Source organism: Neolamprologus brichardi, chromosome 1 (assembly GCF_056152115.1).
Source record: "Neolamprologus brichardi isolate AB-2024 chromosome 1, ASM5615211v1, whole genome shotgun sequence".
In the NCBI taxonomy this organism is placed as follows: Eukaryota; Metazoa; Chordata; class Actinopteri; order Cichliformes; family Cichlidae; genus Neolamprologus; species Neolamprologus brichardi.
The window spans coordinates 4679845-4697954 of NC_142104.1; the positions used below are offsets into that span (position 1 = coordinate 4679845).

The following is an 18110-nucleotide window of genomic DNA, read 5'->3' on the forward strand; positions in this document are numbered from 1 at the left end:
GTGTTGCTAGCTAAAGGTAAAGCTGCTGTATTTCATGGAGAGAGAGAAGAGTGTGAGATCAATTCATTCAGAGATCCAGAAAGTTGTAGAAAGACAGACAGGACAGGAGAGGGAGAAGACAGGTCAGATTTAAAGATAAGCACTGCTCAGTGACGCTTGATAAACTGCAGGTTGCTGTCAATTGTAAAGACAGTATAAACAGTATAGTGTCAGTGTATAGGGGATGGACATCAACCATGATAGCTTGTGAAACTGCTGACATCCTGCACAAAGAAAAGCAGCTGAAGTTATTAATTATTGTGAGAACTAGGGAGAAGTTAAAGAGGAAGACCTCAGAGGACAACTATGTAGTACAGGAGGACATGCAGAGGGTTGGTGTGAGAAAGGAGAATGCTATGGTTTGGGTGAGATGGAGGAAGATGATCCAGTGTGCCAAACCCTAAAGCAAGCAGTCAAATAATAATAATAATAATAATAATAATAATAATAATAATAATAATAATAATAATAATAATTGTTGGTGATGTTTCTCCATCAGTGCTGTTAAGTATTTTTCCGAAGAAAATTATCTGTGTCCTCGTAGACTTTTGACAGTTGTTAGAACCCACAGATTTCACAAAAATGTGTCTCTTAAATTCAAAAGTCTTATGTTTTAGTGCTTCTTAATAACACCTTAAGCTCATCAGGCAGTATTTGCTTTGACAGAGGGTGAACTTCTTCCATAACCTAAGCCTATTATTGTTTGTAAAGCACAGATACTGTTTTAAATTAATTCTCTGCACTTCGCAGCATGAAGTGGTGGCTTCTCTTTTGGCTGGTGTTTTTCCTGTCACACCAACCTTCTGCATGTCGTAGGTCACCACCAGTCTGTAAAAATGAACGAGGTTCATCAAGTCGGGATTCCTGCAAGGACAAGTGCAAGGGCAACAGTAAGATGCTTTACTATTAATATTTAAGGCTCATTTTTTCCATGCCTCAGGTCAAGTGAAACATTCTGTAGGACTTTTAATTAACTCAACACTGTAAAAATGTGTATATGATTCATTTATTCATTTATTTATTTTTACAGTGTGTGGCGAATGCTGTGAGGAACATTTAGAAAAGATTTTTAAAGTTCAGGATTCCTGCAACACGTGCAAGGGCAAGGGTAAGATGCTTCACTATTAATATTTAAGGCTCATGTTTCCATGCCTCAGGTCAAGTGAAACATTCTGTAGGACTTTTAATTAACTCAACGTTGTAAAAATGTGTATATGATTCATTTATTCATTTATTTATTTTTACAGGGCGTGGCAAATGCTGTAAGGAACATTTAGACGAGATTTTTAAAGGTCAGGATTCCTGCAAGGACAAGTGCAAGGGCAACGGTAAGATGCTTTACTATTAATATTTAAGGCTCATGTTTCCATGCCTCAGGTCAAGTGAAACATTCTGTAGGACTTTTAATTAACTCAACGTTGTAAAAATGTGTATATGATTCATTTATTCATTTATTTATTTTTACAGAGTGTGGCAAATGCTGTGAGGAACATTTAGGCAAGATTTTTAAACGTCACGATTCCTGCAAGGACAAGTGCGAGGGCAAGGGTAAGATGCTTTACTATTAATATTTAAGGCTCATGTTTGCATGCCTCAGGTCAAGTGAAACATTCTGTAGGACTTTTAATTAACTCAACGTTGTAAAAATGTGTATATGATTCATTTATTCATTTATTTATTTTTACAGGGCGTGGCAAATGCTGTAAGGAACTTTTAGACAACTTTTTTAAAAACGGAAACTGTGATGGCGCTGTCAAGTAAACACTTTCCTTCTAAATAACTTTTTTTGAGTTTTCTATTTTGAAAACCTGTTAGATTAAATATGTGTATAGGAGCAAAATCATAAGGGTTGAGATGTTAATGTGTTTCAGATGGTTTATGGCAGGGGTGTCAAACTCAATCAGACAAGGGGCCAAAACCCAAAGCACACTTTAGTTCGCAGGCAAACAGGATTTACTGAACAGATTAAAAATGAAAGTTTTTTTAACATAAATATGAACAAAAAAAGGACAGGATACAATATTCTTTCTTAGAAAATAACTGAAATAACTAAAAAATACATCTTGTCAAATGTATAAAGATTTAAAATGCTACAAGCATGGGCCCGAAAAAAGTTCTGTCAGCCGAGGAAGGTGACGCTGGAGTTTATGACAGAGGAGATTTCTACTGTCAAACTGCAGCAGAAAGCCATCCTGGACCTGGTCGAGGAAGTTAAGGCTCTCTGCATCCAGAACGCCGAGAAGGATTGGTGGCTGGCGTACCTGGAGAACAGAGTGGCGGATTTGGAGCAGTACACCCGGATGAACGATGTCATCATCACGGGGCTTCGCATCAAACCCCGGTCATACGCCCGGGCGGTCGCCGCCGACAATGTAGGAGGGCCAGGAGAGGAAGATGTCAACTCCACGGAGCATCAAGTGGTTACCTTTCTACGGTCCAAAGGTGTGGAAGTGGATTATAACAACATTGAGGCTTGCCACCCTCTACCCCGAAAAAAATAACAGTGACAAACCAGCCATCATTGTGAGATTTGCAAACAGAAAACACAAAACAGCACTGTTAAAACAAGGAAAGAAACTGAAAGGATCCGATGTCTTCATGAATGAACATCTGATAAAAAGAAATGCGGACATTGCCAGGAAAGCACGTTACTTGAAGAAACAGGGAAAAATTCAAAATACATGGACCACCAACTGCAAAGTATTCATTAAACTCAATGGAACACCGGAACAAGCCAAAGTGTTGGTCATCAGAAATATGGAGGAGCTGGACAAATACTGAGGTTCAACTTACTCTGGAGGTATGAATACACATGTGACGTGACACACAACACAACACATGGCACAGTCCAAAAGAACTTCATCTGCATCCGACAACAATATCAATATAACTCATTGGAATTCTCTTTATGATCATCTGGAACTGAAAACATTTCGATACACAGACCATAATGTTCTAGACTTAGAAAAGGATATAGACCCGGAAAATAACTTCTTCTACAACATCAGCAGTAACTGCTGCTACTTCACTGATGAACAGTTTAAGCACACCATCAACACGGAAAATAAATTATCAATAATCCATTTTAATAGCAGAAGTCTGTATGCCAACTTCAACAATATAAAGGAATATCTAAATGAGTTGACAAATCCATTTTGAATTATTGCCATTTCTGAAACATGGATCAATGTGGAGAAAGGACTGGACTTTGGACTGGAGGGATATGAAGTGAATTTTGTAAATAGAAGGAACAAGAGTGGAGGGGGAGTAGCTGTGTATGTGGATAAAAACCTAAATTACAAGGTGGTAGAAAGCATGACAACTGTAATTGATAATTTATTAGAATGTATAACAATTTCAATTTATAAGGAAAAAGAGAAAAATGTAATAATTAACTGTATATATAGAACACCTGGCTCTAGTATTCAAGTATTTAATGACTTCATAGAGGAAATGTTCTCTAAAACGAATCAAAAAGTTATGTTTATCTGTGGTGATTTTAATATTGACCTGTTGAATCCGAAAAAGCATAAAATGACCGACGAATTCCTAAACACTATGTACAGTTTGAGTTTACATCCTAAAATAACCAGGCCTAGCAGAATTACACCACACTGTGCCACCTTACTTGACAATATTTTCACTAACAATATGGAAAACAACATTATGAGCGGAATATTAATTAATGACATCAGTGATCACCTACCAGTTTTTGCAGTTTATGACACTAATTATAAGAAAAATCAGCATGAAGAACAACTGAGATACAGACGTGCAAGGACAGAAGAAACTATGAATGCACTTAAGAATGATCTATTAAATCAGGACTGGGACAATGTGTACAAAGAAACTGATATTGATATTGCATATGGCATATTTTTAAGAATATTCATGGAATTGTACGATAAAAACTGTACAACAATAAAATATAACAGAAAGCACAAATATTCAGATAGACCATGGATCACTAAGGGTTTACAAAATGCATGTAAAAAGAAAAATACACTCTATAGGGAATTCCTAAAACAACGAACAAAAGATGCTGAAAATAAATATAAAAAATACAAAAATAAGTTGACCAATATTATACGTGTATGTAGAAAGGAGTATTATAGTAAAATATTGAACAACAATAAACATAATATGAAGGGAATATGGGATGTTTTAAATGGTATCATTAAAAATAATTCTGGACAGCAAAGTTATCCTCAATACTTTATCGACAATGGCAATATTATGGAAAACACTGCTGATAAGGTCAACAGCTTTAATCATTATTTTGTAAATACTGGACCAAAACTGGCAGAACAAATTCCTGAGTCACTGCCATCAGTAGACTGTAGTGAAAACCTGATTGATAGGAACCCTAACTCAATGTTCCTCACATCAGTGGAGGAAAAAGAAATAATTGACATTGTACACATGTGTAAATATAAAACATCAACTGATTGTAATGATATTGACATGAAAATCGTCAAGAAGGTCATTGAAGGAATTGTAGGACCTCTAACATATATTTGCAACTTATCATTTCAGACGGGAAAAGTGCCAAACAAAATGAAAATAGCTAAAGTTGTGCCGCTGTATAAAACTGGGGATAGACGCCACTTCACAAATTACAGGCCTGTTTCTTTACTACCACAATTCTCCAAAATCCTAGAAAACCTGTTTAATAAACGATTAGACAAATTCTTAGATAGATATAAATTACTCTCTGACAGTCAATATGGATTCAGATCAAAAAGATCAACATCTCTGGCATTAATCGAATCAATTGAGGAGATTACGAATGCTATAGATCAGAAACAGTATGCAGCTGGAGTATTTCTGGATCTCAAGAAAGCATTCAACACAATCAATCATGACATATTAATTAATAAACTGGAACGGTACGGGATCAGGGGGGTTGTACTGCAATGGGTAAAAAATTATTTAAGTGACAGGAAACAATTTGTGAAGCTGGGTGTCCATTCCTCATCATGCTTGGACATTGCTTGTGGTGTTCCACAAGGCTCTGTACTGGGTCCAAAATTATTTATTATTTATATAAATGATATTTGTAAGGCATCTGATATATTAAAATTAGTATTATTTGCAGATGACACAAATATTTTTTGTTCTGGGGGAATCTAAAGGAGCTTCTGGATACAATTACTTCAGAAATGTGCAAAATTAAAAAATGGTTTAACAGGAACAAACCATCGCTAAATCTAAGTAAAACTAAAATAATCTTATTTGGGAATTCCCTTAGAAATGCACAAGTGCAGATATATATAGGTGGTGTGGAAATTGAAAGAGTACTTGAACATAAGTTTCTTGGTGTGATTATAGATGATAAATTAAACTGGAAGTCTCATATAAATCATATACATAACAAAATTTCAAGAAGTGTCTCAATCTTGAGTAAAGTAAAACACATTCTGGACCACAAATCACTCCACATTCTCTATTGTTCCCTGATTGCACCGTATTTGAATTACTGTGCAGAGGTGTGGGGCAATACTTACAAATGTTCGCTATCATCAATCTTTATATTACAAAAAAGGGCCATAAGGATAATCCATAAAACTGGTTACAGAGATCATACAAATCCACTATTCTTAAAATCAAAAATTCTAAAATTCACAGATCTGGTTCATTTTCTCACTGCACAAATTATATATAAAGCAATAAATAACCTGCTTCCTGACAATATTCTAAAAATGTTTTCTGAAAGGGAACAGGGATACAATTTGAGGGGGGAATTAAATTTAAAACATCCTCGTATCCGTACAACATTAAAACGTTTTTGCATCTCTGTGTGTGGAGTGAAGCTGTGGAACAGACTAAGTAAAGATATAAAGCAATGTCCGAGCATGGCACAGTTTAAAAAGCGGTTTAAGGAGATGGTTTTTACAGGGTACAGGGAAGAGGTAGAGATTTGATAGGGTGTTCTTGTCTAATATTTTTATGTGTGTGCGGGTGCACGGGTATGTTGGTATGGGTATATATACAGTGGGGCAAAAAAGTATTTAGTCAGCCACCGATTGTGCAAGTTCCCCCACTTAAAATGATGACAGAGGTCAGTAATTTGCACCAGAGGTACACTTCAACTGTGAGAGACAGAATGTGAAAAAAAAATCCATGAATTCACATGGTAGGATTTGTAAAGAATTTATTCGTAAATCAGGGTGGAAAATAAGTATTTGGTCAATAACAAAAATACAACTCAATACTTTGTAACATAACCTTTGTTGGCAATAACAGAGGTCAAACGTTTACTATAGGTCTTTACCAGGTTTGCACACACAGTAGCTGGTATTTTGGCCCATTCCTCCATGCAGATCTTCTCAAGAGCAGTGATGTTTTGGGGCTGTCGCCGAGCAACACGGACTTTCAACTCCCGCCACAGATTTTCTATGGGGTTGAGGTCTGGAGACTGGCTAGGCCACTCCAGGACTTTCAAATGCTTCTTACGGAGCCACTCCTTTGTTGCCCGGGCGGTGTGTTTTGGATCATTGTCATGTTGGAAGACCCAGCCTCGTTTCATCTTCAAAGTTCTCACTGATGGAAGGAGGTTTTGGCTCAAAATCTCACGATACTTGGCCCCATTCATTCTGTCCTTAACACGGATCAGTCGTCCTGTCCCCTTGGCAGAAAAACAGCCCCATAGCATGATGTTTCCACCCCCATGCTTCACAGTAGGTATGGTGTTCTTGGGATGCAACTCAGTATTCTTCTTCCTCCAAACACGACGAGTTGAGTTTATACCAAAAAGTTCTACTTTGGTTTCATCTGACCACATGACATTCTCCCAATCCTCTGCTGTATCATCCATGTGCTCTCTGGCAAACTTCAGACGGGCCTGGACATGCACTGGCTTCAGCAGCGGAACACGTCTGGCACTGCGGGATTTGATTCCCTGCCGTTGTAGTGTGTTACTGATGGTGACCTTTGTTACTTTGGTCCCAGCTCTCTGCAGGTCATTCACCAGGTCCCCCCGTGTGGTTCTGGGATCTTTGCTCACCGTTCTCATGATCATTTTGACCCCACGGGATGAGATCTTGCGTGGAGCCCCAGATCGAGGGAGATTATCAGTGGTCTTGTATGTCTTCCATTTTCTGATGATTGCTCCCACAGTTGATTTTTTCACACCAAGCTGCTTGCCTATTGTAGATTCACTCTTCCCAGTCTGGTGCAGGTCTACAATTCTTTTCCTGGTGTCCTTCGAAAGCTCTTTGGTCTTGGCCATGGCGGAGTTTGGAGTCTGACTGGTTGAGGCTGTGGACAGGTGTCTTTTATACAGATGATGAGGTCAAACAGGTGCCATTCATACAGGTAACGAGTGGGGGACAGAAAAGCTTCTTACAGAAGACGTTACAGGTCTGTGAGAGCCAGGGATTTTCCTTGTTTGAGGTGACCAAATACTTATTTTCCACCCTGATTTACGAATAAATTCTTTACAAATCCTACCATGTGAATTCATGGATTTTTTTTTCACATTCTGTCTCTCACAGTTGAAGTGTACCTCTGGTGCAAATTACTGACCTCTGTCATCATTTTAAGTGGGGGAACTTGCACAATCGGTGGCTGACTAAATACTTTTTTGCCCCACTGTATATTTGTAGGTTGTGTATCCTTTGAGGTGTTAATGGGGTTATTGAAAATGTGTATATGTGTGTATGTGTATATACGTATGTATGGATAGATAGAAACATATATGTATATATATAAAAAAAAAAAAAGAAAAGAAAAGAATAATAATTTAAAAAAAAAATACACATGACATATAATGTAATTGCAAGGAGGTATTTCTGTAGTCTATAGATTACTAGATAGTGGAAAAGGGGTGGGATTAAATAAGCTCATGCTTCTTCCTGCTCCTTTTTGAACATGAAAGTCATTTGTAGTTGTGGTTGCTTGTTTTCTTTTTGTTTTGCTTTGTTTATTTGTCTCTTTTAATTCTATGTTGTTGTACTTTTTTAACATGTTCAAAATAAAGATTCAATCAATCAATCAAAAAATATGAAGGTGCTCCAAAAATGAAAATAAAAACAGGTCACTAGTGTCCCGTTATACTGCCACTGTATCAGCTCCATTTGAACCTGTAAAAATGCAGTTCTGTCGTCGGCAGCAAATGGGTTGTGATGCAGCTTGAAATTTATTTTCTTTTTCTGGTTTACTTTCCAAAGCACAGTGTGCACTCATAAGTGCAGCTTTACTTGAAACTCCTTCATTGCATCAGCACATCAGTCATCATGCAAGTCTGCAATTGGCAGATTTCCTCATTCTGCTCACAAACTCTTTTCCCTGACTTAGTTTCTGCACCTTTGTAAAATACACCATGTTGCCAAACTCTAAATCTATTTTCCGGGATTTGACCCACTGGCCTTGACTTTGACACCTTTGGTCTGTGGTGTGTAATTAATGTAAGATTTTTAATCAGAATGTGGCATTCTGATTTTTTTTTCTTATCCTTTTCAACAAGGGCCATTAAGGAGCTGCAAGAGACTCTAGAGGAAGAAGAAATAAACGAGACCAGTTCATCAATTATTTCTGACACTGTTGTTGCCCTACAGTATAAACCCAATGATACCTTTAGAGGCCTCGACATTTATGCCAGCGATAATCAGGTGTTTAAAAAATAATTTCATAGTATAATGTGACAATGATATTTTAAGCTGTTCGCATTTTTTAGCAGCAAAACTGGCAATATCTGTTTTGTCTAAATTTTTGGTCTTGAAAACTGCTGGGAATGGTTGAGATTGTTTACATCCTATTGATGTCCAAATGTGCATGTATTTTTAGTTACTTTTGTCCTTATTGTCCCTAAGCCACAAAACAGCTTGTTTGATATTGCTTTTGCTATGAAATATCTGAACATGTTCTTTATACTGTAGATTAAACTTTCCTGCTGCTTTGCATTTCGGAGTCTGTGAACTTTAATGACTTTCCTCAAGTTCCAGAAATTTGAGATCATTTGGACTAAAATGGCTGAAGAGCAGTTTTGGATTTCCATTAAATTTGCACGTTTAGATATATGCTAAGTTGAGAATAATGTTACTGTTATTCACATCATCTTCCTGTTTTTGGCACGTTGATGCATATGCAGGTACAACCAGGCCAGGCTCCTCCCAGCAGCAGAGTGAGAGTTCAGCTGCCGAGTAAACTGAAAGCTGGACCAAACAACAAGATTGTGTTCTGCATGATTAACTGGCCTGAAATAAACCAGGTCAGAAATTAAACTCTGTTATACAAAATTTTGAATTTTATACAGACATAGATTTTACACTGTAAATTAAACTACTATTGTTTGTTGATTTAGCTTGTTTTAGCCAAGTAACATTACTAAAAAAAATATTTTTAAATAGGCAAACATTTGGTCCATATTTATTTTATCTTCCAGTCATTTAACATTATTTATTATTAAGAAACCTTTGTCTCACTATCTTGATAACAGACCTTCATCTGAGCACTCAAACCCGCCACCATTCAGCTCAAGTCACATTATTTAAAAACAAACAAACAAACAAACAAAAATATAAGCGTATATACATAATTGACCCTTGACATTACAGAAGTAAAGCAGGAGACAAATAATAGATTTTTTACTTAGTGCAGACCTCTAGGAAACAGCTAAAGTAACATCCACATAAAGGCCCCAAGGTCTCATAGTTTTCTGTAGTAAAACACTGCATTGTAATAAAATCAATTCTACACACATTACATGTCAATTGTTTTAATTTAGCTGCTTATACACCAAAAGTGCCTCAGCCTCAGCTTCATTTGGAAATATATGATAATTATCGGATAGAGTTGCTGGCAGAACAGTAAAGTGATTGTTTTTATGTTCATGTCAGGAAGACAGATGCGTAGATTTTATAAAGATTTATTTGGAACCTGCCGTGCCTCTACACATCAAACTAGTGACAAAAATATGGCAATTTATTTTGAGTTAACTCGCACAGATATCTTCATGTGGAGAAACAGTTTTAAAACTGCAATAATTATTTACCCTGCTGTGTATTCAAAATACCTTTATACCATATAATAGCATTTCTCCCAAGCTACAAATATTAATTCATATATGCAGTACATGAAAACTCCAACACATGTGACAATGTACAAATAACTTTGTGTCCAGTACATTATTGCCTCCATGATTTAATAAATGGATTGGATGTGTCTAATGAAGGAGTAATAAGTTTGGACTTAACATTATTCTTTATGGTTTAATGTCTTCATATTTTAAACATAAAAGAATGTTTTGCCACAGGAACATTAAGTGAAATAGTGTTAGTCATTTATTTATTTAAATTAAATTAGTTAAATTTAATACATTAAAAGACAGCTATGGGAACTGCTCTAATCAGTAAGAGTTAATCAATTTGTTCAACTTTCAAACAGGAAGAGGATGAGTTATATATTTAAACGCAAATGTGCTGAAGGTCTTTAGCAATAATGCACAAAATATAAATGCGGTATATATTAAAGACTCTTCTATGTATATTTTTATGTAGAAAAGTTGGTACACCAGGGAAAAATCACTACAACCTTTTAATAAAATGTAAATTACATTAAAATTATTTCATAATAGACAAAAAATCTTAAATAAATATTTTCTCAAAAAACAAACTGATGAATGTGTGTTTTATTGTAGACTGACGTTTATGACAGAAGACTGGTTGGCCTGAGTGTGCAGGGCCAGAACATATCAGGACTACAGCAGCGTGTCAACATCACCATAAACCTAACCAAGGAAATAAATGTACTTAATGTTGTCATTTACTGCAGATGTGCCTTTTACAATATTATATTATTAAATATATTTTATCTTTTGTTCAGCAAAAGTTAATAAAAAAAGTTAGGCATATATAGTATTTAAACATGCAATATTTCTGTGTCACAGGACACCCAAGAACCCTCGTGTCAGTTCATTAACTTCTCAACAAACAGTGAGTAACCAAGCATCACATCTGCCAAGAATACTGTAAAACATTAATATTTTTTTTAAATAAACTTCAGTCATTGTTGTTTGTGGTTTGTCTTAAGATCACAAAGCTTGGATATAAAAACATCTTATGTATAACTGATCTCTATTTTTGATGTATCAGCTTTTAGTAAGGATGGATGCATTACTCTATGGACTCATGGTCAGAATAATGTCACCTGTTCCTGTGACCATCTCACATACTTTGCTGTGCTCCTGGTAGGAGGGACAATTTTTCATTCTAAAAAAGTGGAATTTCAGGACTTACATGTCTTTAAACTTGAGGGAAACTCGATCAACAAAATATAGACAAACACCTCAGTAATAAAATGGGAAATCTCTTTTAGCAGGTGTGTTGCTAACAATCCAACAAGTTCATGCTGAGTTGGACACAGTTTAGCTATCTGGTTCTGATGCTTTGGTAAAAAGTTGTTGTGTGTAATGGCCAACTTCAGCCTTTGTCAAACTTTCCTTTAAGCAGTTGTCAAATTTTTGAAGAATAACTTCTTGAAGGACATTCAAAGCTTTTTTTTGGATGTTGTCTGCCTCTTGCTCCACTCTCTGTCAGGATGATTGGATAATAAGGCTTCAATAATGTTGTGGTTTTTTCTTCTCTTCTACTCTTTAACTGTAGTAATAGTATCTTTGGAATCATTTTAATGCTGAAACTGTCAACACATAGTATTGCATGGACAATCAAAATCTGACAGTACCTTTACTGTGTTCATAATAAACATGACAGAGCCCCCGCTGTGTCTTACAGACAGCTGCAGACACTCACTGTTGTACCTCTCTCCTGACCTCCTCCATATAAAAAAAAAAATGTGAACCAAAAAATGTCATTCCTCCATCAGGCATGTTACCAGTGATTTTCAATATAGTTCTTATGTAATTTAATGTGCATCAGCCTTTTCTGAAGAATGGCTTTTTGACAGGTTTTTTTTTTAACTCACCCATTGGAAGCTAAATATAAAGACACGAGGTGTGACTCAAGACTTTCATAGTACTGACTTTACAGTATGTTTAATATATGTTAAAACAAAAAAGATTAATTTATACAGTACAACGTACAACACACGTCTCTTGCAAAATGTTTCCTCAACTATAGTGTGTTATTAAGAATGTAGCTGCACTGGGTGTGCCCTGCCTACGTCGTGTGATTCCTGATATTATCACTAGATGCCCCAATGTGAACAAAAGTAATCTTTTTCTGTTACAAATGCTCCCTTTACACCATGACTACAATCTTCATTCTTTTGTTAGTACCATCTGTTCTCACGCACAGTTCATTGGCTCATTGATTTGTCATTGATTATCTTATCTGTGACTTACTTTTCCTCATCGACATCTTTGTTTTACAACACCTAATTTACTGAAAACTTTCTGAATTAAAAACCGTGTTCAGGGTGTTGTGATTTTAATTTGATATAGCCAAAGACTTGAATGATGAAGAAAAGAAATACTAAAATCACGTGTCTGTCTCCTGCTTATTTTATTGTATCGAACTGTACTGTTACATACACTTCCTCTATTCCTGTTGCTTATTTTGTATTGACTTTACTGCTTCACTGTTTGCGTGTCTTATGTTTAATTTCTACTGACTACTTCTCACAATCAAAATGCTGCAAAATAAAGTGAGTGTGTATTTTCTGCACAGCTGCCTGTTTCTGGCTCTGACACAAATGGCACTGGGTCCCTCTCACCTAAAGACCAGGAGATTTTAACATACATCACTCTGATTGGCTGCAGTCTCTCTCTCTTTGCCCTGGTCATCACTGTTTTGCTCTTCATCACAAATAGGTAATTTATTTAATGACATTCTTCATCCTTTCTGTCTCTGCTTTTCTTATTCCTATCCCATTGACTATTCAGCATGTACTATCGCCTTCCAGTCCTGACTTTTTTAACACCACTGTCAATTAATAACCTTTTTGTCTTTTTTCTTTGTTTTAATCTTTGTTCCTTATCACATCATACATGTAGATTTGGTCTAATTGTATTCCAAACAGAATAATACTAAAACAGATGTGACTTACCATGAATCACATCTGCATTTGCCAGAAAGGTCAGAGAAGATGTTTCTATGAGGGTCCACATCAACCTCGTGATTGCCCTGATCCTCCTCAACCTGCATTTCCTGCTAAGTTCCAGAGTGGCAGCAGTGTCCTCCACTGGGGTCTGTTTATATTTGGCTCTTGCCCTTCACTACTCCCTGCTGACTACTTTCAGCTGGATGGCTGTGGAGGGATTCCATCTCTACCTTCTCTTAGTTAGAGTCTTCAACATCTACATCAAGAGATACCTGCTCAAACTCAGTGTGGTGGGATGGGGTGAGTGGAATAATTTAGGCATGAAGCTCTTTATCATCATCATCATCATCTAAATAACTGTTCTTGTGTTTCAGGTGTTCCTGCAGTCATTGTGTCAGTGGTGGTGATCATAGACAGAGGCTTTTACAGTCCTGTCTCTCTGGACACATCTAAATCCAACAACACTGACATGTAAGGAAAATATCTGCAAGCATCTACAATTGAATAAAGAAAATTTAAAATAACAATTGATATTTATTTATTAACTGTTGGTGTACGCATCAGAGTGTAGAGGGAAAAGTGTCATACAAGGGATAGGAATCAAACTCAATTTTACCAAACACTTATTTGCCTATACTGAGTAGTCTCTGGTATATTTCACCACATGCATCTAAATTATCCGCTATACCCACCCCCAAAAAAGTTAATTCGGTTCATCTGGATGTAATGTTTTCAGTAGGAGAAACGATTCATCACTCATTCAAATGATGGGAAAGGCTGGGGAAACCTGCAGTCAGCTGAGACTGAAGAAGTCACTTGGATGAGTGACGAAAAGTTTCTTGCAATGAAAACACCACGTCCATATGAACAGAATCAACCTTTTGGGGCGATTTTCCATCCTGGATGATTGAGCATGCATCAATACGCCTGCAATAAGATTTCTATTACAGAAAGTACTTCTTAACTGAAACATAGGTCATCTGAACTCCCTTTCTTTTAGATGCTATATAACCAATGACAAGGTCAAGATGGGGACTACACTGGGACCATTCATCTTGGTGTTCCTCTTTAACATGATCATGTTTGCGGTGACAATCAGACGAGTTTGGACTCTACGCAAAAGCACAGAGGTACTGGGCAGTTTTGTGTTGCTATTGTCAACATGTCCTATGAAAGCTTAAAAATAACATCAATGAATTAGTCTTATAAACAACTGGTAGTTTTATATAACAAGAAAAATAAAGGCTAACTCTAGTCATCACTATTGTTAATTTTTATTTTACATTAGTCGTTCCTTTTAAAGGATGAACTGTGGGATGGGTTGTCTGTTAGCTTTTAAGACCAAGTAAATTCTCAGAAAAAATAAAGGAACATTTTTTATATAGAGTGTAGCATTAAGCCAACTTGATGAAGTAAACTTCTGGGATACTGATGTGGTCAGTTAAGTAGCAGAGGGAGTGTTAATCAGCCTCAGCTGATTTGACGTTAATGAAATAAACAGTGAGAGCTATGGATGCCATTAGATATCAGGATATCCTCGATCCATTGTCAGACCCTAAATTGGATCAGTGGTTTCTTGGTTCCTCCTGGTGCATGACAATTCAAAGACTCATTTGGCAGTTCCTGAAGGAAGAAAGACCTGATACCATTAACTGCCCCCTATCTGACCTAAATTCAATAGAACACCTCTGGGACATTATGTTTTGGTCCATCCGATGGTGCCAGGTTACAGCTTAACTGTCTAGAAGCTCAGTGATGCACTGGTCCAGATCTGTGAGGAGATCCTTAAAAACACCATCCAACATCTCATTTTTTTTCCAATGAGATCTGTTGTGTTTTTAAAGTGTTCCTTTAAATCTTTTCAGCACTGTATTGTATTTTGTAGTCATTTATCTAAAAACAAACAAACAAACAAAAAAAACATACTTTAGTATTGACTATTTAAACACATTTGTCTTACTGTGTGAGATTGTATATAATCTCCTGTGTCATTCTATATTTGGCAAATCAGTTTGGGCAGAGTAACCGTGACAGAGCCAAGAAAGACATTTGTACCCTGCTGGGAGTCATGACTCTGCTCGGCATTACCTGGGGCCTGGTCTTCTTCTCTTTTGGATACCTGACTACTCCTGGCCTCTACCTCTTCTGCATCCTGAACTCACTGCAAGGTCTGTATAACCATTTGTATGTTAAGGCAAGTTTATTTATATAGCACAATTCAACAACAAGGTGATTCTAAGTGCTTTACAGAGACATTAAAAAATAAAAACAAATAAAAAGCATGATTTAACAGTAGATAAAATCAGTAGTTAAAATGTAAGTTTTGAAATTTAAGCTTAAAAGTAAAACAGTGTGGATTTGGTGCTTTATTCAAATGCAGCTGAGAACAGGTGAGTCTTTAACCTGGATTTAAATAAACGGAGTGTTTCAGCTGATCTGAGGCTTTCTGGGAGTTTGTTCCAGATATATGGAGCATAAAAGCTGAATGCAGCTTCTCCATGTCTGGTTCTGACTCTGGGAACTGATAAAAAACCGGATCCAGATGACCTGAGGGATCTGGAAGGTTCATACTGGGTCAGGAGGTCACTGATGTATTTTGGTCCTAAACCATTCAGAGCTTTATAGACCAGCATCAGAAGTTTAAAGTCTATCCTATGTGGTCCACTTTTTTGGTCTTAGTGAGGACTCGAGCAGCAGAGCTCTGAATGAGCTGTAGTTGTCTGACTGATTTTTAAGGTAGACCTGTAAAGATGCTGTTACAGTAATCAAGCCTACTAAAGATGAATGCATGGACTAGTTTTTCCAAGTCCTGTTGAGACATCAGATCTTTTATCCTTGATATATTCTTGAGGTGGTATTAAGCTGACTTTGTTATTGTCTTAATGTGTTTTTCTGAGTTTAGGTCTGCATCCATCACTACACCCAAATTTCTCGCCTGGTTTGTGGTTTTTAGGTGTATAGATTGAAGTTCTCTGGTGACCTGTAATCGTTTTTCTTTGGCTCCAAAGACTATTACTTCAGTTTTATTTTTGTTTAGCTGGAGAAAATTGTGACACAACCAGTCATTAATTTCCTCAATGCATTTACCAAGAGCCTGTACAGGGCCTTGGTCTCCTGGTGACATTGTGATATATATTTGTGTGTCATCTGCATAGCTGTGATAGTTTATTTTGTTGTTCTTTATAATCTGTGCCAGTGGGAGCATGTAAATGTTAAACAGAAGGAGTACCCTGTATTTAGTTTAGTCATGTTTCTGTATTTTCCATGGTTAGTTATCTCACTTCCTGTTTTATTTTAGAGTTTGTGTTCCTTGTTTGTTGTCATGAGTTTCACTTCCCTTGTGTTGTCTGATCGTTCTGTTCAGCCATGTCTTGTCCTCCCCACCTCTCTTTGCTCAAATCAACCTTCAGTATATATATTGTCACTGTCTACATGGATCCTTTTCAAAAAGCACCTGTTGCTGTTACTTGCTCCCCAGTGTTTTTGTTCTTCCTTTCTTTGCTCCTGCATCTCTCCTTGGCTCCATGTTCTAGTTAGTGTGTTTTTAAATCTGTAGACTTCAGTTTCCCTTTGTACTCATGTTAGTCAGTCTGTGATATTTTCTCATTGTACATGTACAATGACAATAAAGGTCTATTCTATTCTATTAAACTATTCTATTAAATGAATGACTTACTTTAAGTTTCAATCAATCTGTCTCCAAGCGTCTGCGTTTTGGTCCTTCACAACTTACACTCTGCACATCGTGCAGATTCTGACACACAGATGAATTACTACTTTCATTTTCAAATGTGCGTACTCATTGCATCTCCTGTACACAGTCTAAACATTTACTTCTCTTCCTCTCTCTTGCTTGTTCCATGCAGGTTTCTTCATCTTCCTGTGGTTTATGATGTCACTGAGAAAGGCTAAAACCGCAGTTACTAAGACAAGCAGTGAAACACAAACCACCAGCACCTAGCTTACACACAACTACCAATACCCCAAGATGTGACTATGTGTGTGCTGTTGGAATGTTTAATGTAATATTAACTTAGAAACATTGTTGTATACATGAGTTCAAGAAGAAATTGTATCAGATAAGGTATCAACTGACACTAAAAAAATGTATGTGAATGTATTAAGTGTGAAGATTTTAACAGCTCAAATTTAGTTTGAAGTTTTCTTTTTATTGCAATAGACAGAGTTTTTGTGGCAGGCGGTTTATCTTATTGTTAGAGGATAGATCACCTGTCTCTTTTTACACCCGCTTTCAGAGATCAGAGGCAAAACAACATAAAATTGCTATTTTGTCACATTTTCACCAGTCTGCACATTAGATCTTAGTTTTAAATTAAACTTACCTGGCATTAGTTTAGTATTTTAAGAGGCTGTTATGTTGATTGATTGCACATACAGCATTTTGCTTTATTGTAATTGAACTGGTCTGAAAATTATTTTATATTAAAGCACATTGTGAATCACTAAAGGCTGTGGTGTTAGTAATAACAGTAATAGCTGTCTTATTACCTTCACCCTATGGACATTTACGAGTTACGGGCATTCTAAAGTGAAAATCTCAGTTTTGTTCAGTATCATGGAGAGATAGTTTCTCGCTAAAAGAACCAAGGCTACACAGTAATCGTATGTTCTCTAGCATATCAAGACAATCTCTCCACACCGTTACATATGTACGGGGTAACTCTGTAAGAAACCCCGCGATGAGACAGTACAACCGAACCGCCGAGAGTGAAGGGTGCAATAAACCATTGACAAAGTACCCATAAGCAGACCACCCCGGTCAGGGATTCGCCAGACGCAAAGGCCAAGCAGGGGGATTGGAGGCAGCAGTAGGCAGACGCTAGACTGGCCCGAACTGGTTGTGCAGGATGCAGGACCTCAAGTGATCAGCCGCTCAAGGTCAGCCCAGGAACCACGAGGCAGACCACCAAGTAGGATCCCGCTGGTCGCATAGGCCTACAACATGCAGGCAATGCGAGACAAAGAGTCGGCGCTACAGGCTGGAGAACTCTTACTCACCACAGCAAGGTCCAACTGGCGTGTAAGCCGGCAAAGCAGGCAGCAGGCCAGGG

The 18110-nt window shown here is 37.0% G+C and overlaps 1 protein-coding gene and 1 pseudogene across 1 annotated transcript; both read left to right on the forward strand.

Annotated features, from left to right (window-relative positions):
• Positions 1-787: 787 nt before the first annotated feature.
• Positions 788-17042, forward strand: LOC118453983 (adhesion G protein-coupled receptor G5-like). Its single transcript, XM_087842450.1, has 13 exons — positions 788-921; positions 1731-1796; positions 8507-8651; positions 9131-9250; positions 10679-10786; positions 10928-10973; positions 11133-11227; positions 12666-12808; positions 13070-13338; positions 13413-13509; positions 14039-14168; positions 15050-15206; positions 16905-17042. Exons 1-13 carry the CDS (start codon positions 791-793, stop codon positions 16997-16999), a joined length of 1602 nt encoding a protein of 533 aa, XP_087698576.1. The 5' UTR covers positions 788-790; the 3' UTR covers positions 17000-17042.
• LOC148106273 (uncharacterized) lies at positions 2138-2868 on the forward strand (annotated as a pseudogene).
• Positions 17043-18110: the final 1068 nt, after the last annotated feature.

Bases quoted from the DNA above. Each gene is read 5' to 3' on its own strand.
- LOC118453983 (XM_087842450.1), top strand. From the start codon at position 791: ATGAAGTGGTGGCTTCTCTTTTGGCTGGTGTTTTTCCTGTCACACCAA. The intron at 9,251-10,678 runs GTCAGAAATTAA...GTTTTATTGTAG, and splicing joins ACTGGCCTGAAATAAACCAG to ACTGACGTTTATGACAGAAG. The intron at 13,339-13,412 runs GTGAGTGGAATA...CTTGTGTTTCAG, and splicing joins ACTCAGTGTGGTGGGATGGG to GTGTTCCTGCAGTCATTGTG.